The sequence below is a fragment of the Lissotriton helveticus genome, chromosome 2_1 (assembly GCF_964261635.1).
Source record: "Lissotriton helveticus chromosome 2_1, aLisHel1.1, whole genome shotgun sequence".
Lineage (NCBI taxonomy): Eukaryota > Metazoa > Chordata > Amphibia > Caudata > Salamandridae > Lissotriton > Lissotriton helveticus.
This window is the reverse complement of record NC_136059.1, coordinates 1,878,412,015-1,878,432,223: the sequence shown is the minus strand read 5'-3', so window position 1 is coordinate 1,878,432,223 and position 20,209 is coordinate 1,878,412,015. Positions and strand designations below refer to the sequence as shown.

The following is a 20,209-nucleotide window of genomic DNA, read 5'->3' as shown; positions in this document are numbered from 1 at the left end:
AATTTCATTACTTTTGAATTTAGAATCAACATATACTAAACAATCTAGGTGGCGAATGAACACTGGTATTGTATTAAATGAAAAGAATAAACCAAAACTTTTATCAGCCATTAAAGATTATTTTTCATTTAATCCAGAAGGTTCTACCTCCTTGATTAACAGATGGGATGCATTTAAAGCTTATATTGGGGGGTAGTGATTTCTATTATGGCACATGACAACCAAACCTTCAATGCGTCCTTTAAAGAATTACAAAAACAAATTGTGAAACATGAAAGACTTTTTATTACCTCTAATGATCCCCAATATAAGTTTACACTTCAAAAATTGCGATATGAATTTAAGTCCATCCTTAGTAAGAGAGCAGGCATTAAAATTTCTAATGCTAAAGCCAGATTTAGCTTTAACATCAATAGATCTGGCCGACTCTTAGCTAATTATTTACGCATTAAAAAGGGCTAAACCCAAATCAATTCAATTAAAAGTTCTCATGGAAGAATTGCTTTTTCTCAAAATGATATTGTTAATGAATTTTTGAAGTTCTATTCTACATTATATAACAAACCTGAATTTCATGATGAATCTTTAATTGACTATTTTTTAACTTCCTGTGATTTACCCAAGATTTCCCAAACTGACAAAAATGGACTTGACTCTCCCATCACTAAAGATGATATTTTATTAGCCATTAAATCCCTTAAAAAAACAAATCTCCTGGTCCTGATGGTATACCAGCAGAAATTTATAAAGAATTTCAATCAAAGTCAAATGGTCTTTATTCCGATTTTAAAATATCCATAAAAGTGCAAATCATCACAACCAATAGTACATAAATATATAGTCACATAAAACACATTCGTAAAAACGGGTTAAGGATAAAGACGTCAGTATCGACATGAGACCAATGTGCAAGGATAGCAATAAAGAGCAAATAATTACTGTATGTACATTATGTAAACAACAGTTCTAGCGATATCAATGTAAACTTTAGACTATGTGCAAAAACAGCAGATATATGTGCAAAATAGTTCACTTTATCTATGGCATATTCATAGAAACTTGCGAACGTATTGCAGATTTCAGGAAGGAGCTTACTCTGAAAATCATGTCATCACTACCTAACTGCTGTATTTCATGAAATGCCAAGTTAAAATCTATAATAACATGTACTTTAAAATTAGGAATCAAATAAAGTTTGCTACATCTGACATAAACACCACAGAAAAACAGAACATTTAACAAAGTTTGTTTGCAACAATGCCACACAGGCAATGCAGGTTCTCCAAATTGTTGTTAAAACCTAACGGAAAACAGAGTGAGTATTTTATACTCCCGTCCCTGAGATCAAATAGCAAGCTCCTATTCCATCTCCCAAGATTTTTTCTGAGGTATACCTGTGGCATATTATTATTCTTGCCTGGTGACACCAGAAGAGGGGTGTAGCTAATGATTGACGGTTTATGGAGCGACATATTTTCTCTTTCCTCACGGTATAAATCATACAATGCCCCTCTCACAGACTGTAGACTTATACCGTCTATGACTAGAAGGGTGGAGAAAATGTGCTCCAACCTTACACTGGCTAGGCTTTTCTTCACTGCTCTTAGCCATGGTATGTAACTACCCCTGTCACATTTAAGACAATCTGTGATTATTTCTTGTGTTAGGAGTGCGGGAGGATTTCGTCATATCTTTAGACAGAATAATACTGGCCGCAACTTGATGAAATCCTCCACATAATGAAGATTTAATTCCTTATGGCAAATGAAGGTAGGTGCTGAAATTATGGCCCCTAATACCTTTCGTTTTCCTCAGTTTGGATACTACTGCAGTTTGTATACCCCCACACCTCTACGCCATAAGTCGCCGAAGGTATACATTGGGCTCTATAGATCTGTAGTAACGGTATTATAACCTCCGCCTGCTTTGGCTGTCGGAGGCTAATGATTGAATTTATAGCCTTACCGAGTTTATTTTTTCCAAGCCCCACATGTGGCTGCCAGGATCCTGAGTCTGAAAAGACTAGACCCAGGCAGGGAAAAGTGCTGGTGCTTCTTAAGAGCTCTTTTCCGGACACAATATGATGAATGTGGTGCTTTTTGGGTCCGCAGGACAATATATACGATTTATTAAAATTGGTACACAAATCCAAATCTGCCATAAAGGATACGAAACCCGTTATTAAAGTGCGAAGTGCTTTTGGTGTGCAGCCCATCAGGACCGCATTGTCCGCATATAAAAGTACGGGAAACAGTTTACCGTTAATTTTTGGGACATCGCAAGTTAATTTAGACAGGGATTTATTTAATTCATTTATATAAAGAATAAAAAGTAAGGGGGCTAAGACACAACCTTGTCTAACCCCCCTACCAATTAAAATATCCCAGGAAACCTCTTCTTCGTTGGTTATCCTAACCCGTGCTTTCAGGTCTCTATGCAGATGCGCCAAGAAGCATACAAGTACCTTATCCAACCCATAATTTAAAAGAATCTCCCATAGTCGTGAACGGTTGACAAAATCAAATGCCGAGCCTAAATCCATAAAATCCAGGGTTAGTGGGGCTTTTTTGGTGATAGTATATTTGCCCAATATGAGATTTAAGTTCAGGCACTGTTCTACAGTTCCCACATTACTCCTAAATCCCAGCTGACATGGACCTAAAATTTGAGCTTCCTCTGCCCAATTCCTGATCTTATTAAAAATCACTCTTCCTAAGATCTTCAGAGTATTATCGATCAAAGATATAGGGCGATAGCAACTAGGATTAAGTCTATCGCCCTTCTTGAAGATGTGAACGATGATACTATTTGACCAGGTTTTAGGGATTGTAGTTTTGGACAGATTGTTAAAAACATTACACAGTGAGGGCGACCAGAAATCTGGCTCAGATTTAATTAGGTCAATTGATAATCCGTCAGGACCTGGCGCTTTATTTCCTGCACTTTGGTTTATGGCATCTTCCACTTCAGTTATAGAAATATTAACCTTGTTAACTGGACAATAACTGACAGCGGTCATTGTTGATGCTGTATATATTTTCGAGAAATGCTCTTCCCACGTTTTGCTAGCTATATTACAGTTTATCGTGGTGATGGTTGAGCCCAAAGACCTCATAGATTTTACCTCGCCCCAAAACCCAGTGACATCTTTGAGTGCAGCGGAGCGTGCGAGAGAATCCCACCGCTCCTTCAATAACTCCTCTGTACATGTTTTTGTGGCTTTCTTATAGCGTTCTCTCAGGACTCTGACCGGAGTCCTGTCCCAGGGTTCCACAGAAAGTGCTTCACGTAGTTCTCGGTTCGCCCGTGCCATTAAACCATCTAGGGGTTTTAATTGAGTTACTAACGGGTTTAGAAATTTCATGTTTAATGCCCGCCCATAACCCAGTAAAAACCTGAATGATCGCCAGGCCTAGGCATCTACTGGACAAGCACCTTTCTACTAATACGGGATAAGATTTTATAATACGTGCAAGGAGGTCATTGTTGTCTTTGCCCTTCCAAATTACTTTAAGTTTGTCGGTTGATGCAACCAGATTCTTTGCCCCTATTTCTTTACGTTTTATGAGTTTGTTAGCAAATTTAATAAATGTCAGGATTGGGTTATGGTCACTGTGAACAGTACTTAAAACATCGGCCTTTACTAAACAATTCACAAGGGAGGAAGATATAAAAACATAATCAATTGTAGACGAACAACCACGTCCTCTAAAGGTAGGCAATGGACCCTTGTCCGACGTACCGCCAACTTTCTCCATGACGTTAGTTAAATCCCGAATGGCTAAGTGGTTATACAATTCTTCCCCTCTTTTGCAGGGGGTTACCCGGACAGATATCAAAGCTGAGTTGTCCATTCCTTTGTGCAAATGCGCATTGAAGTCACCCCCCAGACAGATGCCATCCAGTTTGCCATACCTTGTTCAACTACAATCTTATCAATAAAATCAAACAAATTGATAAAATTTCTATTGGGTTGTGAAGTAAAATCATTATTATAAAAATGTATTAAACATAATGTAATCCCGTTAGAATAGATTATAGCCTGGAAGTTACTATCATTTGTCTCCAGGGGTTTAATGTTACTCCCTGCGGTAATCTTTATCCATATGGATAAGCCCCCACTAGGTCGGCCGGCTACAGGGATAGGTACAATGTTATTATAACAGGAAAATCCCTCAAGAAGCAAACCACTGGTGCACCATGTTTCTTGGAACATTAGAATATCAAATTTGCTGATCCAATCGGTCCACTCTGCCATTTCCATCTTTGACTTTAGGCCAGCAATATTCCAATTAGGGGCCTATTAGGATGGCGGACGGACGCAGGTGGAGGGACCGTCCGCAGGGCCAGCGGCGTTCCCTCCCTTGGAATTAGGATGTGACCGCCACCCTGGCGGTCACATCCCGTATAGTTAACATTGCGGCAGGTGCTGCTTGAAGCAGCACCCTCCGCAATGTTAAATATGCATGTTTTCCCTTTGCATGCACAAAGCGGCAGGCACCGCGCGGTGCCTGCCGCTTTGTGCATGCAAAGGCATACCCCCCATGTGCACCCCCCATCACCCTTGGGGGCCCACAACGGGCCCCCAAACACAAAAGACCACATGCTTTTCCACGGCGGAAAACCCACCGTGGAAAAGCATGTTTCCGCATGCATCCTAATATGGCTGGCGGTGTCTGATAGACACAGCCACCATATTAGAGCTTTTCCGCCACGGTTGGAAGGCGACCGCAGAGGAAAGGCGGCGGACGGTCTTCCCGTCCGCAGATTACCCCCCTGCCATCCTAATTTGGCGGGGCTCTTTTCAATCACCGCAGCGGTGAATCCGCATCCTCCGGGCCGGCGGTGGCTTCCGCCGGCCCGGCGGATGCGGATTCACCGCAATCCTAATCGGCCCCTAAGTATGGTTAAATTATGATCTATGGAACCAAAGTCGTCAATGACAGGGCAAGATGGCAACGATACTTCCGAGCCGACTTTATGAGGGGTGTGGGTGGACCCAGATTTGATCCCGACCTGATTGACCATTTCAGCATCCTTGGGCCATTCTACAGTAATCTGGGGTTCTTTTAGTGGTCAGTCCTGGCTCTCCAGGTGAGATAGGGCGCTAAACCGGTTTTGTATAGAAGGTATTGGTGTAACTAAATTGTGGGTTTTCTGCGGAGGTCTGTAAAAGAACCCTAGGGGTAATGAAGTTATGACAGTTGGGGAATTAAAGTGATTGATGTTAACATTTAATATATATTTCACCAGGGAAGGGTGTCTAAAGTTCACGACTATGCAGTCGCCCATGATATTCTTGACCGAAGGTCCTACCCATCCCACCCGTCAAACCATTAGAATTTCATTGGTAATCTCCATACCCATCCCTTTGTACCTGAACAGCCAGTCAATACACTTATTTTTAAGCTGGTCCCAGGACTCACTTTGCTCTTCTTTCAGGGGGGTACACCGGCTAGAATTATAAAATAGGGGCAAGTTTCTGGGGGCAAATGGAGGACAGCATCAGCATGTTTTTTAGCCCGCATAACAGTAGTCGGTTTGATATTTGAATCTTTCACCGGTTTTGCGGGGGCTGACACAGATGGGGCAGGCAAGACTGCATTAGGCAAAGAGGTTTGACATAGGGGCCTGTCTACTATGGATGGCGGTGGCAGCGACAATGTGCCCACCGCAGTACTGAGCGTGGCATTAGAGGACGGGTGATTTTTATCAACATCACACTTGCCACATACATTAATACTACCAGATGTATTGCAGTTACCCCTAGCCCCTCCAGTGCCCCTATTAACAGCCTCCAAGTCTTTCAGAAGCCGTTCACCCCTGATTTGGTCAATGATAGTAACCCCTTTTCTTTTAACGTCTTCTTTCTTCAGCAGGCTTTCTAATCTGTCCAAACGTTTACAAATAAGATTAAACTGCTTGTCCATTAGACTTTTCAATTGGTTAAAAGTTGAGTCCACTATGGTATCAATTAGGTTTCCGTTTATCCTGTCTTGTGTGCCATTTGCAGAAATTAAATCAGTCTGTGTGCAGATGGAATTAAATCCCACTCCCACTGTTGTTAAGTCTACAATCATATCATCTAGTTGCACAGTCATGCTGGCTGATACCCCGCTTGTTACAGTTTTTCCACGTGACCACATACTCTGCGGAGTTGGCTGGCTTTTATTGCGGGGTGGTTGTTTCCTCTTGTTAAGTGGCATTTTTGAAGGGCCTCTCTTCCTCTTTTCTCCTATAATTTTGGTATTGGAGACCAAGCTAGTGGGATCGATAATAGCTTCTGTATCCTGCTGGGAATCATAAATGGCAATCACATTGCTGTCCGTTGTCGAGCCCACAGGTGGGTTATCATTATGGGTGGGTTTGACAATTATTATGTTCGGCGATAACGGCAGTGAGGTTGTAACACTGCCATTTTCTGAGCCATTAGGAGAGTTTGAGTGGGGTGCTGATAATCCCATTGACATTCTTCTTTCTGTATTTTCGATCTCTGTTGTAACCAAATTAAAGGCATTCTCAAGCATGCTTTCAAAAGAAGAGGAGATGATAGACGAGTTCTTGGAGGCCTGGGCGGAAGTGACAGTAGTACGTTTCCCCATAATACAAATGTGCACTCACCTCACATACAACTTAGAGGGGTGGCCCGCCCAACCGCGATCATCCGTGGACGGCCGCAGACGGCCCCGCCCTTGTCCCGGGCATAACCCGGCACGACCCGCGCGCGATCCCGCGACGCGGGTGATGACCTCTAATTTATGCGCCTCCTGGAGCGGAACCCTCGTTGGCGGCTTCCGGCCGCAAAGGCTCCCGGCACTTGTGTTTTCCTCCCTAACTGCGGCCGCGCTCTGATGGAAGGGAGCTGCGGCGGCAGGGGGGACCGGCTGCGGTGATGCGGGCAACGTGATCGGCAGGCGAAGGTAGCGGGCTCAGGAGAATGCCCCCAACAGCTACAGGCTTTGGCAGGTGAGCAGCGTTAGTGTTTTGAGGCCCCCCTTTAATCACACTTGTTACCTTATTTATTTCAACTTTTTAAGTTTTTGGGGTCCACAGGTACGACTTCTGGTTCATTCACAGAAGCTTTAATAATTGTACTTCCAAAGCCAGATAAAGATCCCACTCTAGTCTCTAACTATTGCCCTATATCTTTGATTAATCAAGACTGTAAATTATATGCAAAAATCCTCACTACTAGATTAGGACTTATTTTAAATTCAGTTATTTATCCCGATCAATCTGGTTTTATGAAAAATAGATTCTCTGCTAATAACATCAGAACTTTACTTCATGTTGTTGAACAAAGTTCTACCTTACCACCCCCCTCAGGTATTCTAGCCTTAGATGCTGAAAAAGCTTTTGATAAGATTCATTGGCAATTTTTATTTCATATGTTATCTTCTTTTAATTTTGGAGATTCTTTTATACGTATGGTTTATTTATCAATGGACACATTTCAAATCAATTTTCTCTTTTTAGAGGTACGAGGCAAGGATGTCCTTTTTCTCCTCTTTTATTTTTAATTGGCATCAAACCTTTCCTCTCTTCAATTAGAAAATGTGACAACATTAAAGGAATCACTATTAAGGATGTTCTTGTTAAATCCCTTGCATATGCAGATGATGTGCTTTTATTTGTTAGTGACCCTATGTCCTCTTTCCCACCTTTACTTAACATTATAACAAATTACTCTACAGTTTCTGGTTATACTTTAAATACAAATAAAACAGAATTTTTCCCTTTAAATATACAGTGTACTCCTGACATGCTTCCCATGAATGGTATAATTTGGTAAAAAAGGAAGCTTAAATATCTTGGGATTTTATTTTCTACATCCATAAAATCAACAATTACATTAAATTGTGATTTTCTCTTAAATTACATTAAAGACAAAACGTCTAAATGGTGTTCACTACATCTCTCATGGTGGGGTAGATTGGATTCTATAAAAATGACTGTAGCGCCTAAAAAAATTTATACCATTGCAATGCTACCGACTCAATTTCCACTGAAGTTTTAAAAAGATATTGATACATTTTTGTCTAAGTTCTTATGGAACAACAAATCACCTCGTGTTGGCTACAAACTACGAAAAATTCCCAAGCGTAATGCTGGTTTTGGTATTCCTGATTTTTTTCTTCATCATAAAGCCTTTATTTTGAAACAAAGTTCACTTTGGTTTAATCATTCTTCATTAAATGACCCGCCTGCTTGGTTATCTATTGAGAAATCATTAGTACATCCTTACCCACTTCCTTCTCTAATAACCATGTCTAATACCACATCATTTGTCCATAAATCAGCCATTATTAAATCTACTAAAATGATGTTTAATGATTTAGACTTAATGTGTCTCTCCCCCATGAATACTACTTAAGATATTTCTCTTTGGTATTGCAATGTTATCAAACTGAATAGAAATGTTAATTTTTGGTCTTCATGGATTAAAGCTGGTATTTTTTATCTTAAAGATGTGTATACCAATAATACTTTCATTTTGTTTGAACATTTACAATCCCAATTTGGTTTATCTAGATCCCATGTTACCAAATACCACTATTTATGTAATTCAATTTTAGATTATTTTCCAGATGCTATTCCCTCTAATGTTGCTGCTGATTTATCAATCTACATTCAAACAGTTTCTTCTTCTTCTCATGGTGTTTCTATTCTATATAAAAAGTTATCGGACACTCTTGGTAACAATATTGATACGCTGTCAACGTTTTGGAATAATGAATTGTCACTTTCTCTATCTACTGACACATGGAAAGATATATGGTGTAATGGTATATCTGGTTGACTTCCTGTTTCCCTCTATCAAACTAACTCTTATATTTTATTTAATAGATTATGGACCCCTTTACGGTTATTTTGTGCCAAACTCCTCCCTTCTGCTGACTGTTGGCATTGTAAATTAGAATCGGGTACATTACAGCATATGTTATTTGATTGTCCTTTAATTTTTTAAGTTTTGGTCAGATGTTTGGGCTATTATAACTAAGATTTTCCACATGCAAGGAGATATTTCTTATAAAATGTTGATTTGCAAATCAATTATTTTATCACAAAACTTAAATGTTTTAGAATGTAAACTTTTCAATTTTCTCATTTCAGCAGCATTGAAATCTATTACTTATTGTTGGAAAGATAGTTCCTCTTTATCTGTTCATGCATGGTGGTCGTGGGTTCTTTTTACTAGAAGAAGTGCTCAATTGTCTATGAAGGGACTCCTTCATAATTCAATTTATTTTCAAACATTCTGGTTACCTGTTGATATATATTTAGATATTAAGTAATGTATGAATATTTTTGTCATCTAGGTTGACTTCATTTTCATTTAATCAGACCCTCCAGGATATCGCGATTTCGCGATTTCGCGATTTGCCGCGAAATCGGCACTTTTTAAAAAATGCCGCGATTTTTACAAAAATGCCCGCGAAATTGGCATTTTTGTAGAAATCGCGGCATTTTTCGCTATATCCTGGGGGGTCTGCTTTATCCAAAGACATGCACCGGTTGCCCCACACCTGTAGATGATCTACAGACACTGGGGTCAGAGGGTTAAAGCAGCTCGGCTGCAGCTGGCAGTGTGAAGGTCTAGGCTCTTTGTCATTCAGAGCTGCCCGGGACTGCGCTCGTTCGCACCTCTTCCTGGCCCACAAGAATGACAATGGGAGCCCTCACCTTGCACATCAACAGGAGGGGAGGGGGGGATGGGTTGTTGTCACAGAGGATCGAGCAGGGATCGGACAGAGCAGTACTCCTTCGAGTGTAATGTGAAAGGGTTTGCAGTGACAGGAATAGGAACTTCGAGTCTTAGGCCTGTGAGAAGGCTCATTTACTGACCTGGCAAATTGTTTTTAAACAGTCAGCAAGTCAATTTGGGAAAGAAACGGAGAACAATTTAAATTGAAAACAAAAGACACGCTACCTTAAATCTGTTAATATATATTTTTTTAACTCGAATCTTGCATTGCTGAGAGATTATCTGCAGCATGCACACCCGGAACTGTCTATGTGCTTGCACTTCTACTCTAATGTGAATTGTATTAGCAAAATGTCTGACCTTGCTTTAAAGATGTTGTACTAAGTGCTCCATCCATGTACGATTTTTAGCATTGGATCGTAGCAAGCTTCTCCTTAAAGCTGAAGTTTAGTGCAAAAACGCTGGGCTCTGTATGAGCATACTATGAAATCATGGTTTTATTCTATAGATTAAAGAATTAGCAGAGTATCAATTTTCCGATTTAAAAAAAGGACTACAGGCCATAGAAGGCAAACAAGCAATGGCACCTTTCAGTACTCCAGGATATGGGGTGAATGGATGAATGAAAGATTGAATACATGGATAATGAGAGAGGATGGATGGATTGATGAGAGGGGAAGGATGGAGAGAAAATTTAAATAGCTGGATGTATGGGTGGAAGGGTAGCTGGATGATGGATGAGGGGAAAGATGGATGAGGGGAAGGATGATGAATGAGGAGATGGATGGATGGAGGGGAAGGATGGATGGATGAGGGGAAGGATGGATGGATGGAGGGGAAGGATGGATGGATGAGGAGAAGGATGGATGGATGGATGGGTGAGGGGAAGGATGGATGATGGATGAAAGGAAGGATGGATGGATGAGGGGAAGGATGGATGGATGAAGGGAAGGATGGATGAGAGGAAGGATGGGTGGATGAGGGGATGGATATAGGGGAAGGATGGATGGATGGATGGGTGGGTGAAAGGATGGATGGATGGATGATGAGGGGAAGGATGGATGATGAGGGGAAGGATGGATGGATGGATGATGAGGGGATGGATGGATGGATGTTTGATGAGGGGGTGGGTGAAAGGATGGATGATGAGGGGAAGGGTGGATGGATGGATGGATGATGAGGGAATGGATGGATGATGAGGGGGTGGGTGAAAGGATGGATGGATGATGAGGGGAAGGATGGATTGATGGATGATGAGGGGAAGGATGGATGGATGAAGAGTGGGTGGGTAGATGGATGGATGGATGATGAGGGCAAAGGATGGATGGATGATGAGGGAAAAGGATGGATGGGTGATGAGGGGAAGGATGGATGATGAGGGGAAGGACAGATGGATGGATGGATGGATGGATGATGGGTGGGTGAAAGGATGGATGGAAGGAAGGATGGCTAAGTGAAAGGGTCGATGGAGAGAGAAAGGGAGGATGGATGACTAAAATAGTGGATGGGTGGAAGGATTAGTAAGTGAAAGAATGGTTGGATTGGTGAAAGGGTAAATGGCTGAATGGATGAGTGAATGGATGGATGGGATGAAGAGTGGATGGATAAGTGTACAGATGGATAGGGTGAAAGGGTGGATGGATAATGGAGATGAGTGAAAGGATGGATGAGGGGATGGATGAAGGGATGGATGAAAGAAATGATAGATGGAAGGATACATGATGGATAGGTTTGCAAACGGTTGAATATGTTTGGAAATGGCTGGGCTTACTTATATACTATTGCGCGACCTCTGATGTGTCTGTAAAACGTACCTATTGTCCTGAAGTTTTGTCCTGAATTTTGAGCTCCTGTCCTGAATTTGTGTCCTGAATTTTGACCCTTTGTCCTGAATTTTTACACTCACCGTCCTGAATTTGCACCAATGCCAGTTGGTCACCCTATTCGCTGGCTTGGAGACGGAGCGCCGTGCAGAGATGTCTGTCCCTCAAGATAAACAGACAGAACCACTCAGCCGAGAGAGCTGAGGCGCACACGGGACGGGGTATCTGCAGAGGCACGCTGGACAAGGGATGAAGTCTGAGGGTTGAGCTCACCTATTGCAGACCATTTCCCCCTGGGAGTGAGCCATGGGAAAAATCCTAGAGGCGAGAAATTTAACACGGGCGTCAAGTGGCCCCATGTCATGGGTGTCAACTTCAACCAGTCCCCGCTTTTAAATCGGAGACGATTTGCAGGCTGACATTTTGCAACGAAACTACAAGTACCAACATGCAGTTCGCTACTGTGTAACAAGTGACCACTTGGCGGTTTTGACTGCTCTTTCTCTAGTGGTTAGGTCTGTCGAACGGGCATCCGGTGGGATATCAGGTTGTGTTCAAAATACACTGTACTATTTAACGTGCTTACTAATAAAAGGGGCGATAGGTATAGCCATCATTAGTGCAGCAGGTACAGTGGCACCCAGCTCTAAGGCTATTGCAAGACACAAACTGACCTGCAATGGTACGCCTCTTCTGGCGCAGGGCTTTGCAACGTGACGCATCTGGGAGATGCGTCACGTAGTAAATACCCCGCACCATGGTGCATCTTTTGCGCCGCCGCTGCGTCACAAAAGTGACGCAACGGCAGCGTAAAAGCAGCGCAAGGGGCTTGTAAATCTGCCCCAAAGTGTCTACATTGTAAAGAAACCAAATACACATAGCTTCATGTTGTTAAATAACTAAAAAAACTAAGATATCTGTGTTTGTTGTAGGAAAAATGGCCACATAAAATGCCGCAAAATTGCCGCTAAATTTCCATATTTGTGCCGCTAAATTTCCATTTTTGTGCCGCTAAATTTGCTATTCCATGCCGCTATATCCTGGGGGGTCTGTTTAATGTTGTTTTTCTCTATTATAGTAGCTCCGTTCAATAATTATGCTCTAATTGTATATTTACTCCTTCCCTCCCCTTTTATTTTCATATCAAAACGTTATTATATTTACCTAACACAATTTCTTTATATATCTTGATAGTTACATTGTAAAGTGCTTTAGGTATTTTTGCCCTATGGTAATATTTTTTGTATTGTCTTTATGTATTACCTGCTTATAAACATCAATAAAATATTTTGAACATAAAAAGAAAATCATAGTGGAGTTCTAATTCCATCACAACTCGAGCAGACGCCCTCCCATCATAGGACACACTGGAGACAAGTAGCTGAAAACACCTATCTTGAATGTGTCACTGATTCGAGATACAGTCATCAATGCTAAACATATTTGTGAACAAAAATACATAACCTGAGCATCACCTACCCGGGGACATAGGGATTCCAGAGGCGAATAACACGGTCCAGGCCTCCAGTCACCAGCAGGTTGCATTCTTTGCAGAAATCGAAGGTTTTGACCCCTCTATGCACTTTGAAGATGGACTCGTCGGAGCCGACCCTCTTTGGGGGAGTGCTGCCGGCCTGCATAGAACGCTTGCTCTTCATGCTGCTAGTGTCGAGAAGCTCCTTCATGCGCTTTTGGACATTTATGGATCCATTGACACAGCCTAAAGCACAGCAGGGAAAATATCTTACTTGTCATCCTTTATTCATGCAAGTTATAATTGTTTTCTAACAAATGTGTATTTGCATTTTTCTTTTCAAAATAATCCTGCAAACCCCATCAGTTCTAATGTGGCTAATTATAGAATACCAGTATCACTGCTGTTTCCCATCTCTACACAATCACGTGGTCAACAAAAATATTGCGGACACTCTAATATAGGCCTCATTAAGAGTTTTCTGGAGTTAAGGGAGGACTGCAATTATATATTCCGGATGCTAAAAGTTAGGATTTTTCTCAGTTTAGGAGTCCTAAAGTCAGGAGTTCTAACTTTACTACTCCTAAACTGAGAAAAATCCTAACTTTAAGACTTTCGGAATTCACAGAAGGCCTTTAGGAGTCCTAAAGTTAGGAGTCCTAACTTTACTACTCCTAAACTTAGAAAAATCCTAACTTTAAGACTTTCGGAATTCACAGAAGGCATTTAGGAGTCCTAAAGTTAGGACTCCTAACTTCTGTGAATACCGAAATGAGAAAGTGCCTTCTGTGAATACCAAAATGAGTAAGGGGACTCGGTGCAAAAGGTACCTGCAGCCTGTGGAGAGAGGGCAGCCCACACCAGCGGAGCATTCTTCCAGCCAGCTGCCTCCTTCCCGCATCCCGCCTGCCTCCCACTGCCTCGCTCCTCTCCCATCTTGGAGCGCGGCCGCCGAGCGGAGTGCGGGCCAGGGGACTCCAACCCCCAGAAGCCCCAGCGCCCCGACCGGCAAACGAACGCGCCAGGAGGCGCATAAGTGCAGCGTCAGACCGGCTGAGCGGGGGACTCGGTGCAAAAGGTACCTGCAGCCTGTGGAGAGAGGGCAGCCCACACCAGCGGAGCATTCTTCCAGCCAGCTGCCTCCTTCCCGCATCCCGCCTGCCTCCCACTGCCTCGCTCCTCTCCCATCTTGGAGCGCGGCCGCCGAGCGGAGAGCGGGCCAGGGGACTCCAACCCCCAGAAGCCCCAGCGCCCCGACCGGCAAACGAACGCGGCAGGACACGCATAAGTGCAGCGTCAGACCCGCCTCGCGGGACGCGAGCGGGACGCCGAGCGAAGCCCGGGCAAAGGGCGGGCCCTCTGTGGCCCTCAGAGGCCTGAGGAGGCTGGGCTGGGCCACCCCCCTAAGTCGTCTACATCAGGTGAGGCAGACCATTTACTATAAACTATGGTGAAGCGTAATACCAATAACGTGCCACAAGCACCTGATAGACCCTTATCCCTTCAACCATCTTTGGAAAGCATGCTAGAAAACGCTTTTAATATGGTATCTAACGAAATAGCTGACACTGAGAGAAGAATGTCATTGGGTCTCGTCAGCACGCAAATTGAGCCAGCATTGGCAAACTCCAGCCTTGCCCTGCCGCTCTCACCTGCGGTCGTAGTAATAAAAACATCTTTACCCACCAATTCTTCGGACCCCTTATCAGGGGGCAGTAGCCCCACAATTATAATAGATTCTCCATCAGACATAGTTGTGCATACTGTTATCGCTTCACCGACCCAAAAAAATAAACCCGGTGGCGAGAAAAGGAAAAGAGGTGCATCCAAATTAACAGTCAATAAGAGGAAGCAACCTCCACGCCAGAAGAGCCAACCAACACCACAGAGCATGTGGAAAAAAGGATAGAAAGATCCAATAGGTGGCGGGGTCGCCTTGAATGATCCCACACTACAAGACAAATTGGTTCTTGTTGCTCCCCCGAAAAGTCCCGCAATTGATGGCTATACCACTGCTTGCACACAGACCGATTTACCACTTGACAACATCAGTCAACTAAAGACCAATGGGAATCTGATTGAGACTATTGTAGATACCATTTTTAAACAGTTAGAAGGTCAAATGAACAAGCAATTTAATTCTATTTTTAAACGATTGGACAGATTGGAAAATCTTATAAAGAAGGATGACACAAAAAGGAAGGGGTTGATTAGTTTAGATCTGATGAGGGGAGATCGCCTACTCAAGGAAATAGAGTCTGCCTGTAAGACCAATATGGGTGAAGGGCCGAAGACCCCCAGTGGTAGTATACCTGCACCTACTACTGCAACTAGGAGTGCTGCTGCTGGCAAAACCCTAACCGCCACGAAACCACAGCACACTTCGGCCGTGGCGGCTGGGTCCACCAGCACCCCCAGCACAGCTAGCAGCAAGCAAAAGGGCGTTTCTGGACCAGCCATCCCCAAATCAGGTGCGTTGATTACTACAGCTACCGCCCCTGATAAGGGACCCGCTGTGACAGTAAGGGCCCCAAGATCTCCGGGTCTCGCCCTACATTTACAACCCGGATGCTTGCCCATACGTCTTGGTCTTAGCAGGCGTTCCATCACTCAAAGAAGGCCAAGGCGAGTCGTGGGTCCAGTTAAATAATAAATGTATAGATTGGCTATGCAAACATAAAGGGGTAGGCCATGACATTTCAAACGAAATTCTGTCAGTACGCCGAGTAAGTTGGGTTGGTCCCCTATTTGAAAGCATCAACGGCGACTGTATTGTAATTAATTTCCGGCACCCTGGCACAGCCAAATACATCCTTAACATCAACAACCACCCTGGGCCATCAACTGTCATAGCTTTACTCCCCCTGGCCTACTTTTATAGGCCCCCTCAGAGATCATTCAACCAAGCTCACTCACTTTTCCCTTATTTAATAGGTTCAGTGCCTTATCTGAATCGAATAGCTTTGAGTGACTATTACCATCTACCATTCCGCATATAACATCTAATGACCAGCCACTTATAGCAGATCCCATAGCCGAACCACCTGGTGGCCGCAATGATGTTAAGGAATCTAATGACTTAGATGTATCTTCATCTTCTATCATAAGTTTAACAGCTTCCAAGGTCATCACCTTTTTTTCACCTTCAAATGATCTGACTATTTTGAGCTGGAACATCGCTGGTCTCAAAGCCAAAACTCAAATTAAGGAATGGACAGAGTGGGTCATTAACTTTGATGTTCTGATGTTCCAGGAGACCTGGTGTACAAGCCCACTACTCCTGGAGGATACAGCTGTTTTAATCAGATAGCACCCACCCCGTCTATGGGACGTCCAAGTGGAGGACTATCTATTTGGACCAAGATTACGGCAGGAGTCAGAATTGAAACCTTACCTGTTAATAACACGAACTTTCAGGCACTGACATATATTTGTAAGATAAAGCTATGTCTAATCAATTTTTATAATAATGATTTTATAACTCATCCCAACGCTAATTTTACAAAACTGTTTAACTTTATTGATGAAATTACTGACGGTCACAAATATGGTGTTTTTGATGGTATTTGCATAGGGGGGGACTTTAATGCCCATATTCATTTAAGAAACCCCAGGTGCAAAAGAGTAGCCGAATTGCTCGATCACATAGCCACGCGTGATTTAGTTAATGCCATGGAGCTGGCTAACACCACCAGGACTGAAGAACCAGTGGCAACCTATGTAGGACGAGGATGTTCAACAACAATTGATTATGTATTCATATCCTCCCCTTTAGAAGCACTTCTTCTTAAGGCAGAGGTTTTGAATGTCCCCTATAGTGATCATTATCCGATTTTAACTAGTTTTAAATCCATTAAGAGACAGAGGAATAAGAGGGAAATAGGAGCCCAAAATGTAGGTGTATCCACAGACAAACTTAGGGTGGTTTGGCGGGGGGGTGGATAACAAGGGTGTTTTAACTCGCACCATCCAAAAACACCCCCAATTAGTGTCAGTTTGTTTATCCACTGACAGCCCTGAAGATGTGATTATCGAGGCCTTTACGGGTCTCTGTAAGGCCATAAAAGAAGAGATCTCTAAATCCGCCCGAGCAATTAACCACACACTACCAAGGTGGTTTGACTCTTCATGTTCTAAAGCCAATCAGGAACTAAGGGCTGCCCTCACAGCGGTCCCACGAGATCAGTCAGCTGTGAGGTGACTGAGAGCCAGGTATAAGCACACTCTTAAAATAAGATCTGAGGAGTTAGTAAAAGATCACTGGGACTCCCTCGTGCGTTTTGCTACCCTGAGGGATGTCTCTGGGTTCTGGTCCGAAGTCAAGAGTCTAAGATCACTTGGAACAGATATTACCCCCATAAATTGCAATATCACAGGAGATGTGTGGGTAGATCACTTCTCGAAAATCTATGAGGCCCCCGCTGACTCTATGCTTACCACCCCCCCGTCAATTATATTGAATATTTCTTTAACGGAGGTTGAAGATGCCATTTTAGAAAGTGCTGGGAATAAAGCTCCTGGCCCCGATGGTCTGTCCATCGACCAAATTAAATCGGAACCTGATTTCTGGGCGCCATTACTGTGTAATGTTTTTAACAACTTATCACATGCCACCCTCCCGGTAACTTGGTCTAACAGCACCATTGTGCCTATTTTCAAAAAAGGAAATAGATCTGACCCTGCCTGTTATCGTCCAATATCTTTAATAGATAACACGCTGAAGATCCTAGGCAGGGTCCTTTTTAACAGGATTAGAGTTTGGGCAGAAGATAATTTAATTTTACACCCATGCCAGCTTGGCTTTAGAAGCCACGTCGGCACTGTGGAGCAATGCCTAAACTTAAATCTATTAATGGCAAAATATACCATTGCAAAAAAATCCCCCCTTTATTTAGGTTTCATGGATTTATGTTCTGCATTTGATTTTGTTAACCGTTCCCGTTTATGGTCAGTTTTGCTAAATTATGGGCTTGATGAATCCCTAGTTTATTTTTTGGCCCATCTGCATAGTGATTTGAGGGCTCGAGCCCGTTTGAATACCTCTGGCGAAGTATCTAATGATATTTTTATTGGCAGGGGGGTTAGACAGGGCTGTGTTCTGGCCCCCTTGCTTTTTATTTTGTACATAAACGAACTAAGCAGCTCTGTGTGTAAATTAACAACTGATGTCCCGCAAATCAATGACAAATCATTTCCCACCCTTCTTTACGCAGACGATGCGGTCCTTATGGCCCGCACACCGAATGCCCTGCGTATTTTAATTTCTGGGTTTGTCTCGTACATGGCAGATCTTGGCCTCTGCACGAATTTTAACAAATCATTCATAATGTGCTGTGGCCCAAAAAAACATAAGATCAACCACATTTTGATAGGGAATAATGTTTTAAAATGCACAAGCACTTTTCCATACCTAGGCCTGCTGTTCGCTGACTCTGGCTCATGGCAACCTCATGTTGCCCAGGGGAGAAACAAACTGGGCAAGGCCATTAACTCTGTAATCTCACTTCGACAACCCCCACACGCTGAGGCTATTACATCCCTGTTGCAAATTTATAAGACTCAATGCTTACCTACAGGTATCTACGGTGCCGAGGTGTGGGGCTACACGAACTGTAACAACATACAAACTATGGACAATAGGTTCTGTAGAAAGATCTTGGGGGGGGTATTTCTGCACCAACCTTTGTGTGTCACCGAGAACTTAGCCTTAAGTATACGGAGGATTTTATAAAAACTAGACCCGCCCTGTTTTGGCTGAAAATATGGACGAATCCATCTGCGTCATTGACACGTGACATCTTTAAGGATTGTCTCAAAAGTGAACGGGCTAGTTATATACCGTGGCTGGGGGCGGTGGAAAAAAGTCTAGTGAGTGTGGAGCAGGGCCACTTATTTACATCTCCCCACATAATAGACCGCTCACACAAGAACTTGGTAAAAAACGCACTATATAACCTCTTTAAGACCGAAAGAGAGAAGAAAGAATTCGTAAGACCCGTAAGCTTAAGGTACATAGCCATTGTGGTACCTAGCGACAGGCCTTATGATTTACCGCAGAGCTACCTGTGTAGAAAGATGAGCAAATGGAACAGGAGCCTGTTGTTCCGGTTTCGGGACGGGAGCATCAAAAATGTATTATGTTTTCCACGGGGTTTTAATAAAAACTTAGAAAACTTAAACTGTCCATGCAATCGTGGTGGGAAACAAGACCTTTTACATTTTCTGTTCTTCTGTGGCTTCTATGAAAAATATACCAAACACCTCTTAATGCCATACCTCCGCAAAACAGCCCAGTTGGATTTTAACCTAGCTTTTGATGACTTATTGAGGCTAGGCACAGATGAGGTGATTTTCAGAGTCAGTTGCTTTTTTAGAAATGCTGTTCGCTCTAGAGTATCTTTGAATATGATATGAAAAGTTTCTGTTTCATTACTGCTTAGTTTGCACTCTGCTAATTTGCACAGATGGCTTGTTTTGCACATATCACCGACAGTATTGCAGTGATTTTCGGAGTTTGTTGCTCCTTTAGAAATGTTGTACGCTCTGGAGTATTTTTGAATATGATACGAATAGATTATGTTTCAATACTGTCTAGCTTGCATTTTGCCTATTTGCACAAATAGCTGATTTGCCCTTTGCCCATATTACTGACATTCATGCAGTGCTTTTTATTCTTGTATATACCATCGTGTGCATTAAAATTACCGTTGGCTTCTTCATGTAAACTATTTTTTATCTTTTTAACATATATTACAATGAATTATGTGATTTTATTATGTGTCTTTTTGATTGTGATATTTTTGTGTTGTGGATGATGATGTGATTTTATGTACTTTTATGGATGTATCTACATCCGAATAAAGATCTTTGACTGACTGACTGAGTAAGTGCCTTCTGTGAATACCAAAATGGTAGTAAGTTTAGGATTTTGTCTTAAGTTAGTTTTGTGAATCGGGCCCATGGGGAATAAGTCCAGTGTTTAATTTGAACCAGTACTATCCGGTGCCGTCACTGGCACTTAAGTGTCAGCACCCTCTATAGTGACAGTCCACCACATGGTGGTGCTGTCTGTCTAATTTTGAAATTAGCACAACAATAGCATTTAAAAAGTCAATATACATTAAAAGAGAATAATATCTGTCACTCGCGATATTATAATAGCTTTGGGTGGCCTGGTATAGTCTGAATTATCACACTTGTAGGAGT

General features: G+C 42.6%; 1 protein-coding gene across 1 annotated transcript in view; it reads right to left on the bottom strand.

Annotated features, from left to right (window-relative positions):
* LOC144819969 (cilia- and flagella-associated protein 337-like) overlaps window positions 1-20,209 on the bottom strand; it is a 235,564-nt gene that overhangs the window by 130,974 nt on the left and 84,381 nt on the right. Inside the window, exon 8 of the mRNA XM_078677647.1 lies at window positions 13,009-13,249. Within this exon, the coding sequence (XP_078533773.1) occupies window positions 13,009-13,249 (241 nt within the window). The remainder of the gene's footprint in view (window positions 1-13,008; window positions 13,250-20,209) is intronic.